General features: G+C 43.3%; 1 protein-coding gene across 1 annotated transcript in view; it reads right to left on the bottom strand.

Annotated features, from left to right (window-relative positions):
• Positions 1-18,900, bottom strand: part of LOC120458282 (roundabout homolog 2) — a 39,113-nt gene that overhangs the window by 12,965 nt on the left and 7,248 nt on the right. Inside the window, exons 2-3 of the mRNA XM_039645878.1 lie at positions 8,438-8,631; positions 1,336-1,438 (exon numbers count right to left, since the gene is read on the bottom strand). Of these exons, the coding sequence (XP_039501812.1) occupies positions 1,336-1,438; positions 8,438-8,631 (297 nt within the window). The remainder of the gene's footprint in view (positions 1-1,335; positions 1,439-8,437; positions 8,632-18,900) is intronic.

Here is an 18,900-nt window from a genome sequence, read left to right as displayed (position 1 = left end):
TCGATTTTCATGTGGGAGGAGATCCAGGACATGACAGGAGGCCTGGGCGGACTGGGCGGAGCTCCAGACAGACATCCAGGAATGAAAAGGCAGCGGCAAATAAAAGAAATATTAGCCAACAAAAGACAAAGTGGCGGACTCAGTCGCAGTGGAATGGGTGGATAGGAGCCACCTCCCAACTGTTGAGGAGGAAAATATACAACCGAAATATCCACCATCCTTACAATACAATTCCTGAATAATACGGAATATTTCAAGATTTTATTTATCAAGTCAGGAGTATACTTTACTTGGCCAGGATATAATGAGCCACATGGCCTATGCTATATTAATTTTTAGGTGCCTTACCATGCTGATCCCATACGAAAATCCTCTTGTTAACTTTATATAGTAAAATATAAAAAAAAGAAACAAGGAAGGGGCCCATTTTAATTAAATCTCTCCTCTGTTTGGCCACGCATTAATCCATGACATAGGCCATCAAAATTCATCTCAGACCTGACCCAACTTCCAAATGGCCAACCACTGCCTTTTTGTTTTTGCATATGCTCCAATAAATCCAGCACACACACACACTAGCACACACACACACACACACACACAGAGAGAAACACATGACCCCTTCCAGCCATTTTTGAAGGATATCAGACTGAGCTAAAAAGGCATCAGAAACGCAAAAAATAGCTGGCAAAAATAGCCAAAAATAGGAGGAAAAAAAAGAGGGAGGAAACACTGAAATAAAACGGGTTAATGGAGGCGGCAATAGAGCGTGCCCCGAGAAAGAGACGGCTACAAATGGAGCGAGAGAGATGGCACGAGAGCTGTGGCAAGACAAGTGGGTGCGTTCGAGCGGAAAACTTGTATACGCAGCAGCTCCACAGCTAGTTAGTTAAGTGGGCGGGTGATTCAGGCTGCTGGCTGGGAAAAGGGCAAAGCTAGTATGCCCCCAGTTTCCCACTTTCCCAATCCCCACCCCCCTCAGCCAGCAACAACATGAAGAACATCAGCAGCAGCAGCAAAAATCAACATCAATTTAGAATATTAAAAACGCACACCACACGCTTCTACAGAGGAGTCGATGCAGAGAGAAAAATAATTGCTTATTTGTAACCGTTAAAAATCATTTGTGAGAAGTAAGTACTATTATACTGACATATAAACATTTTTCATCTATATGTTTCCATTGAATGATTTAAAAGTTCCCCAGTTAGTTTAGAAGTTAGTGACTTCTATCCAACTTTAATTCGTCCTATTTTGCGCATTTGCTTCCTGCCAGTCTTGTGTGTTTTTGTCAGTGTAAGGACATTGGGGGACCGTGGATTTGCGATGACTTACCCGCCACTTGCAACGTGGCATTGCGACTCCTTGCCACGCCCAGTTCGTTCTTCGCCTCACACCAGTAGATTCCCGCATCTGTTTCGCGACGTGAATTGACAACCTGCAAAAAGATGTGGATAAGAAACGATGGTGGCATTAGAATGAGTTGACTGCTGGAGACGAGCTGGGAAAAAATTGTTTGCAGGGACCTTGAGAAAGGATCAAGGACCAGGGGCAAACTGCGGGTAATTTTAATTGAAATGAGCACGTTTTAGTAGTAAATGGAAAGGGACTCCGCTCGGGATACTTGGATTTTGTAACGCACTGTGATTTATCCTTTTGAAATTTATAACTCAACCTTAAAATAGCCGATATCCCCGTTCCTTATGTTTTAATTTCAAAGTGTACTTTCAATTCGCTTTTCTGCGTCAATCTGTATCTTCACAAATTTGTAATTTCACAAATGGCAACTGGGAAAGACGCAACTCTGGGATACACAAGCCAGAAGCCCTAAGACGTTGATTTGCCGACTCTCCCGGACTAGATCCTTGCTCCTTCAAAGGATGGGCTTCCGTCCGGCACATCCGTGAACCCCTTGGTTATTCGAGGCCATAAAACAGACGGCAATCTGTTGTCTGTTGCGCGTCTGCTGCCTCCAAGTGCTCAAATCATAAAATGTCTCTCGAGCAACTTTATAGTTACTACATCTCGTGGCATCCCCCTTCTGGGGGAGTCCTTTCCCCTTTTGGGTTTGTTGTCTGCACTGTTTGTTTATTTGTTTTTCGGAGCACAAAAGAATTCCCCAACATGCGCTTAAAATTAAATGTCAAACTAAGTGTGTTTGTGTCCTGTGTGTATGGTGTGTGTGTGTGTGTGTGTGTGTGGCATATTTATCTGCTCCTTGCAGCGGGAGAAAATGAGAAGAGGCAGCGGCAGCGGCAACAAAGTTCGCACAATTTACACAACTTGTGCCTCATCCAAGTGAAATTAAGTGTTGCGCTAAGTGAAGATGACAAAAGGGTTCTTCAGCTGTATTATTCTTTCATTTAATCTTCCTTCGCCAGCTGTATACACACACATGTCGACAGTGAGTCCTGGCTCCCTCCTTGGTCCTTCGTCCTGAATCCCGAGTCCTGAGCCGCGGGTGCGCTTTATAAAACAAATAAGTTGAAGCGCCTCGAGCTCCTCGATTGTCATACTTCATGTGTGTGCGAGTTGCCAAGGACTAAGAACAGATACAACACACGAAGCAGCTCAAAGGCTGCAAGATTGCGTTGCTCAAAGTGCGGCAGATACATTTACTACGATATCTTTTGCTTGCTGCTTCTTAAAGGTTGTTAAAGTCGTGTAAGTATGGGTACATTTGATGAGGGTCCTGTACTTCTTTCCTGGCTTGCAAATCAGGTCAGTTTAAAGTCAAACGCTACTTTCCATCTTTTTCCAACTTTTACTCCTACGCGGCTTTGTCAACTTTGATAAGCCAAGCAAGCAACTTGGCCAACTCAATCTAACCATTACCACTGACCCATTTCCATGGCCAACTGGCGAGCTGAATATTCAGCATACGCAACGTGGTCCCTGGGCAAGGTAAGCCGAAGCTAAGCTTATTAGCTGGGCACTGGGCGGATTCCTATTAAAAATTGAAATGAATTACTAGGACGAGGCGAGACGCCTGTAAGGCTTCAGCCCAGGAGCCGTGCTCACTATCCTTTTGGGAGGGAGCTGTGGCACAAATCTGGAATAAAATTAAACAATATTCGTTGCAATGGCAACCGTTGTAGCAAATGAAGAAAATGGAATATATAAGGCTGGAAAATACTTTTATTTAAATAGAAAATTCGCTATAAAAGCAGCCAGTACACCTGTGAAGTTACTAGTGATTAAGCTGTTTAAAGCATTATAGAGATGAGGGATTCCTTATTTTCAAACAACCTTACTGTCTTGCGCTTTTCCGTTTTCCCAGTTTTCCCTCTGCTGAAAATTTAATTTAAATTTGGCAACTAACTGCTTTTGCGAGCCAAAAGAAAAAGAAGAACAACGCAGGATTACAAGCGAAAAACGAAGAAAACATGGCCAGAAGTCACATAAATTTATTTATATCTTTAATGACTTGAGCCAGGCGATTCGCAGCGAATTGGTTGCTGGTGTTTATTGTTGTTATTATTTGCCGCTTCTTGTTTGCTTTGTTGTTGTTGTTTTTGCTGTTGTTGTTCGTGCAAACATTGAAACTGATTTGACACCAAAGAGCAAAAAATAAAACAGCAGCAGCTGGGGAAAAATATTCGCCGTGTGCTACGTGCAACTTTTGTGAGGGGGGGCATCTCTTTCTGGAGTGGCGGGAGGGGGGGGTTGTCGGGTGACAAGGGGGAGCTATAAAATATATTGGCTGTATCTGTGTGACTGCGCGTTGAAAACACGCTTCCGTTTTAATTTAAAATACCCATAAATTTTCAAACATTTCATTTGGGAGCCATTCCCGTTTTCAAGTTGCAACATTTCGTAATTGTCTGCTGCGTGTGCCAGAGTGAGATGGCCTATCTCATGCCGCCTCCCTCGCACTCGCAAATGGCCGTTTTTTATATGAAGGGGAATCCCCTCTAACTCTTGAGTGTTTTATAATTTGGTTTAAATTTTAAAGCTCGTGTAAAGTGCGACGTGTAAATGGTTTTAATTGAGCCCGAAACGAGTCTGAAACGAAATGGAATTAGGCAAATCTGCTTGCTGGCTGAATGGGTCTGGTTTTGGTTAAAACACTCTCACTTTCAGTTTGAAAAGCGAAAGAGTTGAGAGCAACAAGCTTTGGGGGTTATAACTTTTTTAATTTGCAACATTGTTTAAAAATTAACAGTATTTTCTTTGTGAATTAGATTCCTGTAGCTGCTCTTGAAAGAAGGGAGTAATATAGTTATTAAATAATAAATGAATGAGTTCTTTTTAATTAATGCTCGTCGCTTATACAATTACGAAATAAATAAATGAAAAACATGTCAATCAAAGTTCTGCATGGCTTCCAACTTTGGCCAAGCACCAAAACTCCATTAAAAAAGTATTTTGAAAGCAAGTGTACTTCTTGTTTATTCCTTTTAATAAGTCTTGCATCATTCCCAGGCCTTAACCCCACTTCCCCGTTAATCTCCTCATTAAAAATCCGCCTTGCCCTCTCTCCATTTAACCTCTGCTCGCCTCCCTCTCCCTCTACTAATTCAATCATCCAGGGGAATTCCTTAAGCCCTGTTTTCCCCCTCATCCTTCCGCTCATTCATTAAACGCGGCTCAAAAGCATTTTTCTCTCACACCTTCAGTTAATAAACAGCCCTGAGGCAAAAAAAAAAAAATAAAAGCACATGATGGAAAAATCGTCGCCCTGCGCATAAAAACATAACTCATACGCCGCGTTGGTCCCAACACCACTCAACTCGGCTTGAGCCCTGTATTTATTTATTTATGTGCATATAGGTGCTCAGGGGAAGAGATTTTTATTTTATGGCCCTGCGAATGTGTCGAGCGTTTGTAAACTCATTAAAATGTGCTCACTGTACAGTGAAGTGCATAAAGTTATTTCCGCCCAAAGAGGAGGCATTAACTTTTCAGCCTCGACTGCTTTTTAATTAAGCTCTTCCCAGGCAGCACCTCCAAAATGCAATCAGCCAGGATCCAAAGTCGCGCTTTGATTTATTCGCCTTCCGCCCTTCGTCCTTCGCCGTCTGATTGCCTTTTTAAAGTTCCCGCCAGCGAGGATAAGTAGTTCTTGGGCAAAGAAACTATGGCCAAATGTGGCAGACATTTAAATAAATGTTAAGGAAGGAGCAGAGGCGTAGTAGAGGGGTGAAAGTGGGGTAAAAGTGGGGTGAAAGTGGGTTGGAAGTGGGGTAACAGACGGATGTGCATACGAACGCATGTGTAAGTGCATGCTAGCACTTCAGAGTCAGACAGAGCAAATAGAGAACTCGGGTAACTTTAGTCAAGGACGTGAAAAGAAGAAGGATGTCTCTGCAAGCAGCGACATTGGATATGGCTTGCTGTGAAATGCCTTAGAGTTTGACCTGGTAAGTTAAATATATTCATCTGTTTTCTAAGTTTAATTCCTTTGATAATAAATATTCTAGATTCCTTAAAAGATCCTTGAATAAAACGCATGCTTCACCTATGATATATGTTTAAAACTAGTTTCCTAGAATAACCCATTGCCGTTTTCGTGACCGGAAGAGTGACTCCTTGAGAACTCAACACGAGTGCCAGCTTTAAGGACCTTCCACCAGATGATGTGCGGAAAGTGCTGCTCACCATCACACGCACACTTGTGCACTCGCACACGCAGACATTTGTTTCCACTGCGAGTGTGTATGTCTATGTGTGTGTTTTTTCCCGACTTTTCTTCGATTCTGCCCTTTTTTTCCCCATTTTCCTGTCGTGGAGTTACGTAAATTATTGTCTGTCTTGCCATCGCTCGCTGCTCCGTGTCACTTCTCACTACGCTTTCAGCTTGCTGCTCCTATTTTTTTTGGCCAAAACTCCATCTCCCGCAAATATACACATTGTACATGCTTTTGTATTTTATTGCATATTCCCTATTCGCCAGTACATTTTTCCGACCACACTCCGCTTGCCTTCAGCACTTAAAGGCCCCCGAAAAAAGGGAAGGAAAACTTTATTTTTTCCCCTAAATTAAAGAGGGATTTTGCTTTCAGCTCCCTCTGTTTTGAGGCGCCACATTCGATAGTGTTGCACACTTTCGGGGCTCCATCGTTATAGCAATAATGTCTGGTTGAAGCTTCCTTCGAAGTGGTCTGGCACTTATAAGTAAGATGAATGTCCTTTTGCGAGGAGTGGGTGGCTGCCGGAATTAGAATTTAAATTATGCCTCTGGGGAGCAATGAAATGATGTGAAGTATATTTGTTCGCTGGGCCTGTGGAACATTTACGGAGGGTTTTGTTTGCGGGAACAGTTGTAAATAAAGTAACAAGATAGGTCAGGGACCTTTCGAAAAGTTATTAAATTCTAGCAAGCCCATTTTGGGCTTGATATGAAACGATTCCTTTTCCATTACTTTAACTTTCGGTGCAGAGTGATTTCAGATCTAAAGAATATCAAAGGGAAAGGCTGACAAACCCACTAACGCCATAAAACGTGGCTCAGCGCAGGCAAAGGACACATTAGGAGGCAGGATGTGGTGCCAGGACGCCAGGACACCAGTGGAATTAATTCATTTAAAAGTCGTTAGGAGAGCGCCGCAAAAAGCGATGCTACAGCGACATTTCGCAGGCATCAGCGGAAGCCGGAGTCTGGAAATGCCAGTGGCAATGGCTGGCTGAAGGAAAATGCTCAAATCCCTTTTTGCACTTAAGTGATAAACAAATACAGTGGCATGCGGCAAGTACAAATACAGAATGCAGAACCATAAGCGCCCAGACACCCAGGCAGATCGAGTGTGAAAAGTGGCAAGCTCAGAGTGCCGCCTCGCAATCCCAGTCCCTCCTGCTCAATGAATCCTGAGTTCTGAGCTCTGAGTCCTGAGTCCTGAATCCCGAATCCTCTATCCCGGAGTCCCCGCACCCGAATGCCCATCCCACGCAGTTGAGGCTGCGATTCCAACTGCATCATCAGCATAATCAACGCGGCTCCCGTTGGCTTTTTGCGTCGTAAATTTGCTGAGTGCTCTGCTCAGCTCAGCGAAGAGTCCGTGGCCAGGGAGTCACTCGTAGCAGTCACTCATCCTTGCCGCACTGAGAGAAAAATCGTACTCATAAGGGACATAAAACGGGATAGATCTTTGATTGCCACAAGTGGAAAAAGTGTCCCACAGTCGAATTCCTGACTGTTTCCAACATTTTATAACCTAAACTAACCATTTCAATCATTTTCTGAAGCTTTCACAAAAAATTATTTTTTTGCAAAATTTCGAATTTTTGAAAGGGGTTACATCATGATTTTTTGCAAAAAATGGCTAAAAATTATAAAATTATGTGTGAATGCAGTTCGATTATAAATTTTATTACGATTTTAACGAGGTATGACATTCCTTATTTAGACATTTTCTAAGAAAGTTATGAACAAAATACTAGTTATTTAATAGCGAAATATACGATTTGTTAGTTTTGGTGAAAATGGCGACTTTCTTTAGGAATCTATTGACTAAACTTGGCTAAAAAGGTTCCCACAGTCGATGTGGTTAGTATTTTGAATAGCTAATGGCCCTATCTAATAAATTATGCAATAAAGTATGTATGAATTTCTCTCAGTGTTCAGCCATCCCTGTTCCTCCCATTCAGAACTCATCAGGCTGCAGCTGACTTTTGCTGGCTCCGCTTCCACTGGCTTCCGTTACGTCTTTATTTGTCTGTCTGCCGCTTTCTCTTACGCTGCTGCCTTTCTCTGCTTTTCCCGCTTTCCCGCTTTTCCTTTCCGGTTTTCCCCCTTAATGTTTGTTTACCTTGCGTTAATGAAGTTGTTGCCCAGCGAGGAGCGAACAATTTTTGTGCAAAAATATTTTTGCAGCTTGCCGCCAAATGATACGAACGGAAAAAGTTGGCCGACAAAGGAGAGTTAAAAATAAAAGCAATTAGTTTGTTCATCACTCAACAGATGGCCTGGCAAAATGAATATTTTTTAAGCAGCTCGCAGGATCTTCTTTTGCTCCTCTCCATTGTCTCTTTCATTATGAATGAAAGCATGGAACTCAACTGAAATAATAATTATGCATGCAAACAGAACGGCAGGACGAAGTGCGGAAGTGAAGTGAAGAAATCCAAGCTGGGAAAATGATGTAAATACACCGCGGGCCATTTGGCTAGTAACAGGTTGAAAAGTTCCTTTTTGGAAGGATAACTATTAAGCAGCTCTTTGACAATGCTTTCACAATTGAAAAATTCAGTTTTAGATATACTGTTGTGATATAGATATACATTTTTAGAACAATTTAACATCCAGAACTTATTTTAAATTGTATTTATTTATCCTAATAAATTTGCATCTTCTCGAAAAAGTGGTTTATTATGTGAAGCACACTTTTCTATAAACACCACAATCATTCGAGTTGCACATCCAGGTATCCCAATTTCCATTTACCCCCTGGCTGCACTTAACCTTTTCAATTTTCCACCAACGCCGCCCGCTTCTTACCTTGAGGAAAAACAATCCGCCGGCTGGCAGGGTGATGCGGTGGGAGCCCGGCAGGATCTTCAGGGGCACCCCATCCTTGTACCACTGGATGGTGGGCGTGGGGCTGCCCTCGGCTTTGCAATTAAGCGTGGCTGGCTCGTGTCGCGGCACTGTCGTATCTATGGGATGCTCCACTATTCGCGGCGGATGGGATCCTGCAAAGAGCGAGGCAGAGATGAAGGTATAAAAGGAATGTGGCATATATATATATATATATATGTATATGTATTAAAGGGGGTTGGGGCCTTCCGTTTTCCGCTGCGTCAGTCAGCGGCGGCGTCATCATCGTCAGCGGTTTGTATAAATGCGAAAAAAAACGAAAAAATTACAAAAAAAAAAAAAAAGAAGGAAAAACGCTCGTTGGCAAAGGAAAACAATGTTAATGCGCATTGCCGTTGACGTTGCAAATGAAGTTGCAGCTGAAACTGCAGCAAATGAGGGCTGCAAGTTTGGGGGGCAGGAGGGCGAAGGACTCCCGCTCAAAGGACTCAGTTTGGAATTAATTTGTTTAGATTTGCATATGCGGCAAAAGAGCCGGCAGCTTAGCAGCTAAGTAGTTTTTTTCTCTGTACATTTCACCCCTTTTTGTTTTGTTTTGCATAATGCAAACGCTGGGAAATTAACTGGGTGGAAAAGGTAAAAAAGGGCGGAGTTGATAGGTTAGATAAGCCAGGTATTAGCATAGTCTTTTGTTATTCCCTGGCCTTCCTATTAAAAACTTTATTTGGAAACTTAAATGCCAGAGAAAAAGGTTTAAGGAAAGAGCAACTTTGGCCTGGAATTGCTGAATCCGAAATCGCGGTTAATCTACAAATGGATGGCTATTGCGACGCTATTCCGCAATCTCAATTGCTCAAATTGATCGGAGCTTTCCGCCACACTTTCCACCCTCGCAATCGAAAGAAAATCCATTTTCCAATCGCTTTCCACGCCCAACACCCCATCAAAGCATTCAGGAACACTTGCGAAATCGCACAATCTTTATTTGCTAACCGCAGACCAACTCTCGAGTATTTGCTGCTAGCAATCTGTCAATGGCAAGGACATAAATTTCAATTTTCATGCCATATCTAAACAATTTGCTGTCACCCACAAACACTCGCCAAGCAAACGGGGCAAGATGCAAAACTTTATTCAAATCGCAGCTGAAATCTATAAACGTATTGCTCTTCCACTGAGAATATAAATAACTACCAGTTTTGCATAAATAAAATTCGGGATACTAGATACTACCTAATGCAACTTAGAAAAATCGATTAAAAAAAATTTGATTTATATGGAAATAAGTTGATTTATATCTTGTAAGAAGTTCGAAATAGTCAAAAGTTATTTCTGCCAGTGCATGACTTTATATATCTATGGCGGCTACGCCACGCGAAAATTGATATGTCAGAAAATGTTGGAATATTGAAACGTTATTTAATAAAAGGCAGTCGAGGCAGCATTTGTTGCTCTTCCAGTTTGTTGTCGATTGCAACACGACAACGACAGCAACAAACAGCCCGGGGCAAAAGTTGCATGTCATCCGGAGCGAGCAACAACAACAAAAGCGGCGGGCAGACGTTGCACCCAGCAGCAAGTCGCAAGCTGGAAATCGAATTCCGGATCGCAGTTCGGGGAAAATATTCCGGGGGGGTTTGGGGTTGGAACCTCATAGACGTGTTGCATGTCCTGCTGCCAGGAGAACTTTCCACCCCCGTGGGGGAGCCAGGGGTCAACCAGCAAGACGGCATGTCAATGTTATTTCAACAACGAAAATGAAAATAAAACACTGAGCTGGAGTGGGCATGGAATGGGAGTGGAATGGGAATGGAAATGGGAATGGAAATGGGAATGGGAGTTATGGCAGTCGAAAAATCAACATGCAAGGACACAAAAAAATGCAAATGGTGGGGTAGTATCACAAAAGAAGGAAGTAGGAAATTCTAAATGAAAGAAAGCTGATAGAAGAGGCGATCTCTGGATACCCTGTGATTCAGGAGTTTCCCATAGATCCCTATAACAGTAATAGGTACTTTCATTTAAGAACTGTACAAATTTAAAGAAAACAACCTTAAAACTTATTTATATTAGTGGAACACGTAAAACATCCATTCCTGGTGCACATTTTTTTGTTAAAGGTCCCAGTGCAAAGGCAACACAACTCGTGACCAAGTGTAAGCATTCAATGTGTCCGCTGAGTACAATTCGAGGGTTAAATGTCGCATGTGGGGTTGTCCAAAAACCAAAAAAAGCCAAAAAAAAAAACGGAAAAAAAGAGAGGGAAAGGGGCGTTGAGGGCGTGTTTACCACCGAAAGTTGCTCAACCAGGACATAATTTTTTTTGGCTGCTACTCCTGTTTGTGCATATCTTTGCTGACCAGGCACAAGGACCACGCCAGGACGAAAGTTGGCTTGTGCGGTTTGGGCCCTGCGGTGATGTTCAACACCTAAAAAAGGGTTCAAACGAATAGTTGGGGGTCTGGGAACTGGGTGCTTTTGTTTTGATTACGCTTCATTTTCCTCAAGCCCAGCGAAAAAGGGCAGAGGAGAACATTGGCGACTTGCAGCTGAATAATTCAATTAGTAAACAGGGCGAATTTGCCAACGGCTGCGATTGCAACCAGCAACCAGATGTGGCCCAGAGGCCTACTAATTTAGATTTAATTGCATGCCAAGGAAAGCAACCAAGGAAAGTTGCACTCGCATACGAGTATACGAGTATATGGCCAGTAGAAGAAGCATGCATATATGCATTTACGGCGCAACTAAAACACGACGAAGAATGTAACGACATGGAAAATGCTAGAAATTTGCATAAAAGCAGCAAAGGCATTTGCCCAGCGCTTATGCAAAATGCATCAAATAGTGCTGTGTGTAGTGCATTTTGGTGGAGGGGCGTTGGTTTTCTGGAGTAAGCAACTAAAATCCAGTTCGTTTCTGTTCTCTCCAGGACTTCAGGACTCCAGGAGCAAGGACTGCGGACTCGGGACCAAGACGTTGTCGAGATGCCCGAAGAAATTGCTGGGAAAACGTTTCGCCAAACTGGGTTTCACTTAACAAGCAAAATATTTGCTGCAATTTCCTTAAACATTTTCTTTTCCTTTTGCCTGGCAGACAGTGGAAATAACACACATTTGCTTGGCTACCTCCTGGCATCGCAAACTTAAGTGGGTATAGACGAGTGATAGTTGGATCTGGATGTGACCAATGCACATCTTAAGCAACTATTTAATTTTAAAATATTATTTGCTTTAAAGAGCTTGCTAAAGTGATACCCTAGTTCAACTTTCCAAGCTTTTACTTAATGGTTTTTGGAAAATACAAGGGTATTCCAACGTCTTCTTGCTGTCCCAGCTTTTGCCACCGATTCCTTTTCTTGTTGCTTGTGGCACTGCATAGTTCGTTGGCGGGTCAAAAACAAAGCAAAGGCTCCCAGGAGCTGCACCACCCCACCACCCTTCCCATCTGCTGGCCCAAAAAGTGCGAGTTCCTTCAGCGCCTTTGCAAGTTGCTTATGTGTTGCATACTTCAAGGGGCAGCCCGGCTTTAGCTGCTTTTGCATCATCAATCAAAGGCAGCCCGTATGTGTATAGTGTGTGTGTGTGTGTGTAGGACTCCTTATCCCCATTGTTGTTTTAATTATAGCCCCGTTCTGAGACTTGCTAATTGTTTTAGTAGCGTACTTTTCGACATACAGCCGTTGTTGTAATCGCTTTTGTTGCTGCCTCCGGCTAAGGAACTATGTTAGTTGGGCTCTGCCACCCTTCGTCCTGCGTCCCTCCTCTCTTTCCCCTCGTCCTTGCTGGCTAAGTAAAGTAGAACGGCCAATGCAATAATTAAATTTTGCCATAATTTACGTGAAAAGCAGCAGACACAGCAACAGCTGCTTGGGAAATGTGTCTTGTAGGCAGCGAAGACAGCGAAGGCGGCAATAACGGATGGGTGTCAGTGGGGCATTTAGCGATGGAGGAGCTCTCCACATTGCACAGAATATGTATATTTAATATGTATATGTAATACGTATATTTAATATGTATATGCATGTTCATCCTGCTAAATGATGGCTGTCATGCACGCGTTGGTGGAAAAGGCTCTTACCAGAAAAGCAATATAATTAAGTAGAAGATTTTGCAGCTGAGGAAGTGGCTTGTACGTGGAAGTATTTAAGATACGAGTACATTTATTAATCCCCTTAAACCATGTTCTCCAGTTAAATGTATTAAAACAAAATTACGTGAATACCCAGAACATACTGACTTCATTCCGACTCTGAAATACCATGTACGATTCCACCATATATTTCATATGTAAATTTCGAGTGAAACAACAACAGAAAGGGCCAAGTTTTTGTGAACATTTCCCACTGGCAGGAACCAAAAATACAAAAAAAAAATAACACCGTCCACAAAAAGTGAGTAAAATTAAACTTTTGTAAACGCCTCGTGTTCGTGTGCCGCAAATTGTTTCCGGGGATGTTGTCGAGAGTTCTTTGCTTGTTCTTGTTTAGTTATGAATCATAACGACGCACACCCATCGTTATAACAACGGCAGAGCGGCAGAAACAACCCGAAACAACCATAAATTGTACCATTTTACTCTTCCAATCGCAGACAAGGGTGTTTGCGTTTGGGTGTTTGGCCATGACTCACTTCTTTTAACTTGGTTTTTCTATTGTTTTTCTTTTTGTATTTTTGTACCCCCCTTTTCCATTGTGGGGGTGTGGTGAAGTGACACTTCTTCTAATTGTTCGCAACACCCCTCGAAGTGAGTTTTGACCAGTGAAATGTTCAAGAGTCATGATGCATTCGACAGCCCAGGAAAACTTCAATTTTTCCCTGCTTTTATTTGTATTTTTTTATTGCCAACTTTATTTATGCTTAGGCAACTTCGACTTCTGCATATAGAGTGCCAGCAGTATAAATAATTCAGGGCGCACGGCAGAGCTCACACATTTGCATTGAGAGCTGAGCAGAAAGTTTTGTGCCCCTTGGTAAATGCATTACAATGCCGGAAGGGGGGGAGCGGGAGGAGGGGCTCACAAAAATTGTGCAAATACTTGTGGCATGTATACATGCACTGGGAGAAAAGTGCTACATTGGAAAGGCAGTAAGTAATGCAAAGGTACAATTCATTCGATCTAGAATTCATGGCCCGAAGGAGCAAAACTAAACTACAACACATTAAACAGTATGGCCAATTAAATAAGTTACTCTTTTTTGGCAGTGCTTTGCTTTTACAGTCTTGTGCATATCTATTGCTGCTCCCACATGTGGGTTAGTTTGTCTACAGAGAATCATTGCCAGCTATTGCTCCACATTTTTGGGCAGCCCACTTTCCCCGTTTCCCGCTTTTCCCCCGCAAATAGCATGTGTCCAATATCTGGCATACATATGCATGAGTTCAGGTAGATGCAACTGCACTTGGCTCCAGCTTTGGCTTGGCTTCAGTTGGAGCCTTAACGGCAGCTTAGTCTCCAGCCAGGCATACCTGACACTATGCCATCTGCAAAAACACACACTCATCCTCATCCCCAATTTCCATTCTCCCACACAAACACTTTCGTACATCGCACAGCGCACATGGCAAATGCAAAGTTTTCACATTGAATTTTCCGGCGCAGCGCATCCGGTGACAAATCCTTGGACGGGCATCCATGTCCTGTGTGTATTTGGCTGGATGGATGAAAGTGTCAGTTATCCCAGTTACAATTCCCAGCCAAATCTATCTGCTGAAAGCGTGCAGACTTTATTGCAAGGCTTGAGATCAAGCTGGAAATTCGGAGCGAGATTTGGGAAATTAAGGTAAAGTTGTTAAAGCTAAAATGAATTGGAGAATCGAATCTCCTATATTGCTCGTCCTAATTGAATTTCTTTTAAAGCAGTCCTTTAAAGTCATCAATAATGTTAATTTCTCCAAAGCGAATTCGCAAGAGAAGCAGCAAGAGTATTTTCCATTTAACCAAAGTTCGAGCTCAATTTCAGTGACAGCAACTACTTTTTCGTGTTCGGAAACTTTGTCGAGCGTAAAATGTTACGAGGGGAATGAATTCGCTACGTTTTTGTTTAGTCCAGGGCAGCCACAAGGATATACTTATTTGCACACGGCGACATTTGCAATTCCAGTTGGGTGATGGCTCATTAAGCAGGAGCAGCCGAGCTGCTAGCCAGGGCCAGGAGTCAAGGATCTGCCAGCTGTCAAGCTGCTGTGTCAAATGCTAATTAAAATCAAGCGCCATTCGCTTGTTCAAACACAAATCCCATCCGAGAGCACGGGAACACGGGAACACGGGAACAGGTAAACTGAAACTGAAATCGGTCGGCGGACAGGACACCGTGAACAGGCGCCATCATCATCATTATCCCTGTCATCGTCAACAGCAATCAAGATAAAAGATAAGTTAAATGCTGGGGGGCTTGGTATTCCTGTCTCACTTTGCTGCCTGCTTGTTTGTTTTGTAATAAAGTCCTGTTGGGTAACCACGCCCCTTTTCGCTCATACCGCCCCATTCCACCACGCAGCAGCATCAAAGAAACTTGGGCTTTTTGGGGCTAGTGATTTGAACGCTTGATTGCTTTCAGTCAGGACGAAGGACGCAGGACGAGGGACTTGACGGCTACGTGCCGAGCACCCAGGATATGGCACTCCACCATAACAGTGTGTTCATGTTAATTTCTATCTGCCTGATTGGCGAAGCTCCCTGCTCCCCGCTCCCCGCTCCCACCACCAGCAACACGTTCGCCTCATAATTTTGGAGTGAAAATTTTCAATTAAACTTAATTGCATTAAAAGCGAAGGGTTCAATCTGTCGTTATAGTCCTTGTCCTTGTCCCTGTCCCGGTCCTGTCCTCCGTTATCCTTGTTTTTTGTTGTGATAACGATTGGGAAAGTTCCATCCCCGCTTGGCTCCTTTCATTAGTTTTTCCCCTTTCCCGTCTTTTTATGGTCTCTGAAACTTTTTATGCTGCATTGCGTTTGGTTTTTCGGTTTGGGGACTGCCGAGAGGTTTTCCATTTTTGGGGTGTTTCACTGGGGGACGTGGGCCTCTCTGAAATATGGGATAATTTAGTTTGGACCCCGTTTTATGCCACTCATAAGTCATTAAGTTTTCCTGCCCGACGGAATATTATTTTGAATTGTTTTCGGTGGGTTGCAAGCTCTGATTAAAATTCATGGCGACATTATTTTTGAGTTTAATGGCGGCATGAAACCAAATTAAAATATATAAAAAAGGAAACGAGTTGTGTATTTTTGTATAATTAATATATCAATACATAAATTTAACTTTAATTAACTTTTAAACAATACCATTCAAATTTGTGCATTTGCATTACTCGGTCTATAAATATCGATGTTTTTATATCCCGAAAAAAAAGTATTTCAAACCACTCTCGTAATTTAACGCCCTGATGAATAAATAGTAGACGGTAAAAAATGATTCCCTAGAAACACACCCACTAGACTTGTAAAGCCCTTGAAAGAGACAGCTGAAAAAGTGAGAGGTGGGGAGAGGTCCTTGCTTAGTATTGGAATCTGTTTCGACACCTCCGCAGTGCCCACAAAAAGGACTTCCACTCAATCTAAGCGTTGGCAAACAGACGAAAGCGAGCGGCAGATGAGGAGAATGAAGGACAGACACTCAAAAACACAATAGAAGTGACGCGACTGCCATTTTTCAAAAACAAAACATGCATCACAAAACGATCCAGCACACAAAAAAACCCAGAAGCGCACAGCAGAGGGGGAAATCGGAATGAGAAGTGTGCGCAGAAGGAGCGTTCCACAAAAAAAAAAAACTTGATGTAGTAGAATGGGGATTTGGGGCCCGGCGAAGAGAGAACGCATGATTGTCTTAATGGCTTCGACATGTTTGCAAAACGACTGTCAAAAGCAGGCAATGTGGAATGGCAATGGCATTGGGCTGCTGCTCGACCAAGATGGAAATGGAAAGGAGCTGGTGGAGCTGGTGGAACTGATGGAGCTGAGGCTGAATGCGAATCTGAAGCTGGATGCCGGCAAAGGCGTCGTCACAACCACACCCACCACCGCCAGGACATCACAGCATCAAATCACAGAAACTGGCGTTCACAGTTCCGCTTCAGTCACTCAAAGTCTGCTTTCCCCATCGATTCTGGGCTGTGTCTTTTCGATTTCTCGCTCGTCTTCGCTTTGACTGTCCCATCTGCTAAAGCGATTAGAGATGGGAGTCGAAACTACTTTAATCGATTTCTATTGAATTTACACTATGCTGAATCCGGCTCGATGGACCAAATGTTAGCAGCTGCTAAAACTATTAGGCTTGAAAGTTGAGACTAGAAAGTAAATTTACAATAAATGAAGTCGAAGGACCAAGTATTAGTACATGCAGTAAACGTAGAATTAATGATGTAGTACTGGAAGTAATATTAAATATGCAAACTGAGCTGTCAACTCCACGTGACACGTTGCCATCCTTACTTGCAACACACTTGTGGTTGTCATCTGTCTTGGCTGTCTTTCCTCGACTCATTTTTTCGGCATCTCTTGCATCACAAATCTATGTTCCGACAGCAAAGTCACTCAGTCATGCAGCCACACACACACTTGATGCGCTTCAAGCCAGAAACCATCCAAATACCGAATACCTCCCCCCCCCTGATGATTTTTGCCCAAACAAGAAAAAAACAAGCAGAAAACACGAGGCCAAGCGAAACCCAATCGCACACTTAGACATGTTCGGCCTGGCGGGCCTATCTGCACGTTGCAAATTGAATTTTTCACCTGAATGCGTTGCGTGGAGATGGGAGGGGAGGAGTTGGAGGCATGTCTGCATGTGTAATTATCGTTATCGATATCGCTCATACGCCCAGTTGGCTGCCAGTGCCGCTGACAAACTCTGACAAGTTGCGTTAAACTGTTGGCGTGGTGGGGCAGGCGTTTAACCCTCGTTAAGCAAAATCGAAATTAACGCCGCCACATTCGTCCTCTTCCTCGGCCATGTGAAAAAGGACACTTTTAATGCTCCCCTGCCCAGCCTGCGTTGCCTGCTTTGAGCTCTGCCTATGAAGTTATTAAAAGTAAATTAGGGTTGCTAACCAGAAGAAACCGAAACCGATACCGAAACCAGTTTTCCTCCGTTCTCATGGGTGGGTGGATATATCTGTAGCCCACCCACGCTCCATTCACCAACCATTCACCACCCATTCCTTTATCCTTTTTCGGTGTTTAGGGTTGCGTGCCTTTGACGCATTTCAGTTTGCTTTTGTTTTGCTTCTGTTGTGTCTGCGACTGGTTTCGGTTGCGCTTCGGCTTCCCAGGGTCCTTGTTGTGTTTTCTGCTTAGCTTAATTGTCAACAGGGGAATTTTTAAAACTATGCCATAGTTTTTGGGCACTTATGCTGCTAACTTTCAATTATTTTCAGATTTGTTAAATTAAGACATACACCGTATGTCGCAGGATAAGGACATGTCCTGTTCAAATTGATTTTTAATTGGCCGGGTATTTAAAGTGGGCTATGTGTCAATCATCGTCGGTTGGAAAATGCAATCGGGTTATATGGCTCTATGAATAATTCAGAACTTGAGGTTAACCGACTTGAAGTGGGTTAGTGGAGCGGTTTTAATGGTGATTTAAAAGGTCCTGTCCATATTTGAGACGTTGTTATTCAATCGATGTGTACGACTGCTCAAATTCATAAGGCAAAAGTTATTTTCCATTTTAATGTTCGATTAGACTGGCTATACAGTCAGCATGCTCGATACACCCCACGGTATCTTATCCGAATGGATTCCCAACCAATTGAAGAGTGTGCATAAGACTGTGTCCTTACAAAGCCGCAGAAAGGAGGCAAAGAGGCGTGGCACACTCACACATAGCCAGGGAAAACACTGCGGCACACCTTTGAAGTGCAGCAGAGAGCCGCGAGCCAAAGTTGAAAAGTGCGCTTGTTAACATTCCTTAATTGCTGTTGTTGTCACCGCCGCGGGGCAACATCCCGCTGAGGAGCGAAAGAGAGGGGCAGCAAGGTGCAAGAGAGAGAGAGAGAGAGGGGTTGACTGGCGTGAAAGGAAGAGGGGCGCAGGCACAAGTATCCACGGCAAGGATGTCGACGGCGACAATGACGAGTGCAATTATACAAAAACTACTTAGGCGCGCATCCTGCCTGTCGGGAAGGGCAGGGGAAAAATCGGGGGAGTGGCGAAGTTCGAGTGAAAGAGACGCCAGCAGGCAGGGCGAAAGAGAGAGGCGATCGGAATAGCAGCTCCCGGCTGCCGTCGTTGCAACAAAATTGAAAGAAAATTCACTTTCGCGTTTGTAAATTTGTCAACATCCTTGAGAAAAGCAGCAGAGAATGAAGAAGAAAATAGCTCGGGGCGCTGACAAGTGCAGGATGCAGGCCACAATGCAATTTCAGTTAAGTCTCTTATAATAGGAAACTCAAGCACTTTGGCTCACAAACAGCAGG

Source organism: Drosophila santomea, chromosome 2L (assembly GCF_016746245.2).
Source record: "Drosophila santomea strain STO CAGO 1482 chromosome 2L, Prin_Dsan_1.1, whole genome shotgun sequence".
NCBI classification, from domain to species: Eukaryota; Metazoa; Arthropoda; class Insecta; order Diptera; family Drosophilidae; genus Drosophila; species Drosophila santomea.
The sequence above is the reverse complement of the archived record's forward strand: the minus strand, read 5'-3'. Positions and strand labels throughout refer to the sequence as shown.